The sequence below is a fragment of the Morone saxatilis genome, unplaced genomic scaffold (genome assembly GCF_004916995.1).
Source record: "Morone saxatilis isolate NCDOM2014 unplaced genomic scaffold, NCSU_SB_2.0 Contig11, whole genome shotgun sequence".
Classification (NCBI taxonomy): domain Eukaryota; kingdom Metazoa; phylum Chordata; class Actinopteri; family Moronidae; genus Morone; species Morone saxatilis.
Genome location: NW_023339663.1, coordinates 27,407,282 through 27,411,260, shown reverse-complemented (window position 1 = coordinate 27,411,260; position 3,979 = coordinate 27,407,282). Strand labels below are relative to the sequence as shown.

Genomic DNA, 3,979 nt, shown 5'->3' with positions numbered 1-3,979 from the left:
GTCCATTTACCATTTACCAATACAGTACATTACCAGTACAATAGTTGTTTAATAGTGAGTATCAAATTTAACAGTGTATTCATGCCAGTAATCTGTTGCTGGTTGGCTTCTGAAGTGTGCTTCTGGGTAAAAGTGAGTGTATGTGAGTGGCCCACAAGAGGCCTCCTTTGTTAGCTCTACCACAATGGTAGAATGTGTGTGTGTGTGTGAGTGAGTGGTGTACCTGGTCCTCCTCCCCGCCTCCCTCCTCGTCATAGTTGAGGACGTTCTCTCGGATGTCCTCCCAGCCGTCATGGTGGGCTGAGACGTGGTAGACGCCCTCCTTCAGCCCCTTGTAGCTCCTCCAGCGAGTGTAGAGGAAAATGCCCAACAGCAGCACTGCAGTTAAAGACACACAGCGGTGGAGGTTCATCACTGCAGCCATTAGCATTACAAATGAAAGGATTAGGATCCTTCAGCCAATTAAGGTGCAGCCCCAGAGAGAGGTGCTGTTTGATGAAGTTGGCCTTGAGCATCATTTGCCGAAAAATGTGAGCTGAAATGTGATAAGTTGTAGGGTTCAGCTGCTAACGATGCTTTAGGGTTCAAGATAACAGGAGTTATTTTAGGGATGATAACTTTTTACTTAAGCAGTGCTTTACACACACCTCCCTTCAAAACAGTCACAAACTTTCTAAGCATCACCCCCCTTACCTTATTCTATATATACTGTTGGAAGAGAAACCATTCTCAGGGCAAACTTGCCGTGAGTGTTTGTGCATCCCCAGGAGACCAGGTCCACCTGAGCAGGTGTTTTTAGCTAACCGTGTAAGCCATCTGGACTCGGAGATTGCAAAATCCATCTTGCAGGCTTTGTCCCATGAGGAGCTACAGGAAGCTACGGCATGAGATAAAGGCGTGGTTTAATATAAACCTGGGGACGGGACCCCCATGAGGGGTCGCCAAAGCTTCATGGGGGATCGTGAGGCCTTCTTGATTTTAAGGGATGTAAGAAAAACTTTAAAACTACAGACAGTAGTATATCGCAGCATTTTGTTTATTTCTGTAAGGAAAACTAAGTTTAGATTATAATATATATATTATTGTATTATATTAATATTATATATATTATATATTAGTTTATTTCATAATTCAAAGTGTGTTTTTGTTTATTTCATCAGGTTTCACACAAATAATGTAGTTAGTCTGTGCTGTGAAAACAGTTCATGTCAAAAATGATTTCATATTTATAATTGTTTGAATGAAGGAATTTGTAAGAAATTTTCATCTATGGAAGGAACTTTTCAATAAATAAATATACATTTTCTTCTTTATATTTTCAATTCAGACCACCTTTCTCTTAAACAGCATTTCTGTCATTCAGGTCACAGTAACTCTCCAGTGACTGAAAAACAACAGCAGGATGTATTCATACTTGGATGGGGTCAAAATGTTGCATTAGAATTATATCGGTTTAAAAATGTCCCCACTATCATGTTGAACAGTCATTAAATATTTAATGAAACATCATCATATCAGAGCTTCACATGACTGGCTCGATTGGCCAGTATCAGATTTTAATTACTCACATGAAGCTATTTAAAATGTAGATTAAAATGAGGATTCACATCCTCACTATTACAGCTGCCAATATGTCTGTAGTTAAGTGTTGTTATTGCCCTGTAGGCATACAACATGCTTCAGATTATAGCCAGTGTAGGCAGTGCTGGCAGTGTTTGGTTGTAAGTGACATTATATTCCAAGAATATTAACGTTGCCCTGGCCAGCGGAAGCACAGACAATTAGTGTCTGGATGTTTTATTAGAGCTACTAACTATACACTCCCATTTGACAGCTTTGAAATGTGAATTGTTCACATTTTACATGCACTCCAGGAGGTGTTAACATTAATAAAAAAAAATGTATGTGGTAGAAAATAAGAGGAAGGGCTCAGAAAACGTGGCTGCTTTCAGTTTCTCTTCAGAAAGAAAAAAAGCAGATTGTCGGCAGCACGCACACACACACACACCAATTTACATTTATTTCCCACTGTAGCGTTGCTGTGACCTTTTCAGATGTCTAACAAATCCCTTGCGCCTTGTCTCATCACTATCACCTTCTGCCTTAGTTAACACTTTACAATTCACCAGCCTTCCCATAATATCAACCTCCTTCACACCCACACAAAGTCACGGTTTCACTCTACCATGCTTCTCAAATCAAACAACTGGATCAAAATGCCTTTTTGAACTGCAAAAGGTGCAATGTTGAGACAATATTTATTAATTAATACCACATTACATAATTTATTGAGCTTGAATGAATTATTTCCTGAGTCACACACTGTCTTCAAACCTGTTTGTACATTAGAGCTGTGATTAATCACACAATGCAAACAATTTCAACTGGCAGCACTAGAAATACCCCAGCTGTTAAAATCCTATTAATCTGTGGTGAGAAATCATTGCGGATAATCTGCAATCTCAATTCTAACATCTTTTTAAACATATGCTGCTCATCTTCTTCTCCATCAACCTCTGCGTTTTCTTTTCCGTCCACACATTGTTCTCCTACATCACAGCTAAAAGTCAGCAGCCAATCCATCATGTAAACACACCAAAATATGGCACTCAAACTCCCCATGAATTGATAACACCCTATTAAACAAGCCCACCCTCTGACAACTCTGTAAGAGTAAATCCACTCAGCCAGAAACCAGCTGCACAGTACAGGAGGAAAAATCAATATTCATTTACTGTCAACTTGTCCCCCTCACCACAACTCCAGCATGTGGCAGATTTATAAGATGAAATTGTTTCAAAAGATTAACTGTTTCATTTTTAGAGTGGTATTATGGCTTTAATGGCAGTGAACAAGCAGGGGTAAAAAAGATAAGGAAACTGAAAGACGGACTTGTGTTTTGTCAGTAGACACGTGACTGGCTGCTGCAGCAGAGAGTGGCCTTGATGTTAGAAGGTTGCGGGTTGAGTCCCCTACCCCGACTGCAATGGTTCTCACTTACTGTGGGGTGCCCTGAGCCTCCCAAACAGAGAAAGACAAAATAAAATAAGAAAAATCAAAAAGAAGCAGCTGGTCCTGCAGCCTGGAGGTTTCCAAAGATAATCATAATATGAGACTGGGTCATATTAAATGCTGAAAATAAGAGCACTGAGCAACGAGATAATGACTTAAATTAAATTCACTGAAAAATGAACAAATAAATAAAACTATAAAGACTTATCACCTGTGGGTGAGTGAGTCGTTGTTTTGATAGCACGGTCAAGAGGATGTACATATAACGCTGTTTCACTGATAGACAGTTGGTGGCGACAACACAGAAAAAAAACTCCACCAACAAACTGCAGGGAAAAAGAAGACGGCTAGGGAGCAAACATCAATGGGAAATATAGACAATTGATGGGCTCCAAGCAGATTGCGAACATTTGGGTCCTTGCTTCTTACTTAATTGATAAGCACTTGAAAACACACGACATGCACATGTTGGCAAGTAAGACTCGACCATGTTGGGATTCGAACCCTGAACCTTTGTATCCTTAGAGAAGGTGACTTATTGACTGCACCACTGCGGAGAAAACAAGACACTTTCTCACAAGTTGAGGCAATGACTTCACATGTGCTGGGGTATTTTTGTCTCTTTAAACTTACAGTCAAAATGTTAGTGAGAAAACTAGTTTTGGCCATCAGTCCAACTGGTAAAATTGGACCCACCAAGTTAATTGCTGGGATGTGGGAAGGCATGCTAAAAAATAAGTCTGGCAGCATGAGAAAAACAAGCTGCGAGATGATCATACAAGTTTTTAACGAGAGCCAAAGTTATGTATTTGGACACGTTAATGATTGATTCAATTATTATAAGTTACGAGTTGTGTTAGCTAGCTGTCTACATATAGCTACTAGCGAGCTACCTAGCTGTTGACCATCATCAGACATTCATTGGACTCTTGTTAGTTTTATCTTGACTTTGCCATCACTGAGTGAA

At 39.8% G+C, this 3,979-nt stretch overlaps 1 protein-coding gene across 1 annotated transcript in view; it reads right to left on the bottom strand.

Moving 5' to 3' along the window:
* Positions 1 to 3,979, bottom strand: part of si:ch211-186j3.6 (neural-cadherin) — a 275,078-nt gene that overhangs the window by 3,378 nt on the left and 267,721 nt on the right. The window contains exon 36 of the mRNA XM_035682213.1: positions 224 to 378. Within this exon, the coding sequence (XP_035538106.1) occupies positions 224 to 378 (155 nt within the window). The remainder of the gene's footprint in view (positions 1 to 223; positions 379 to 3,979) is intronic.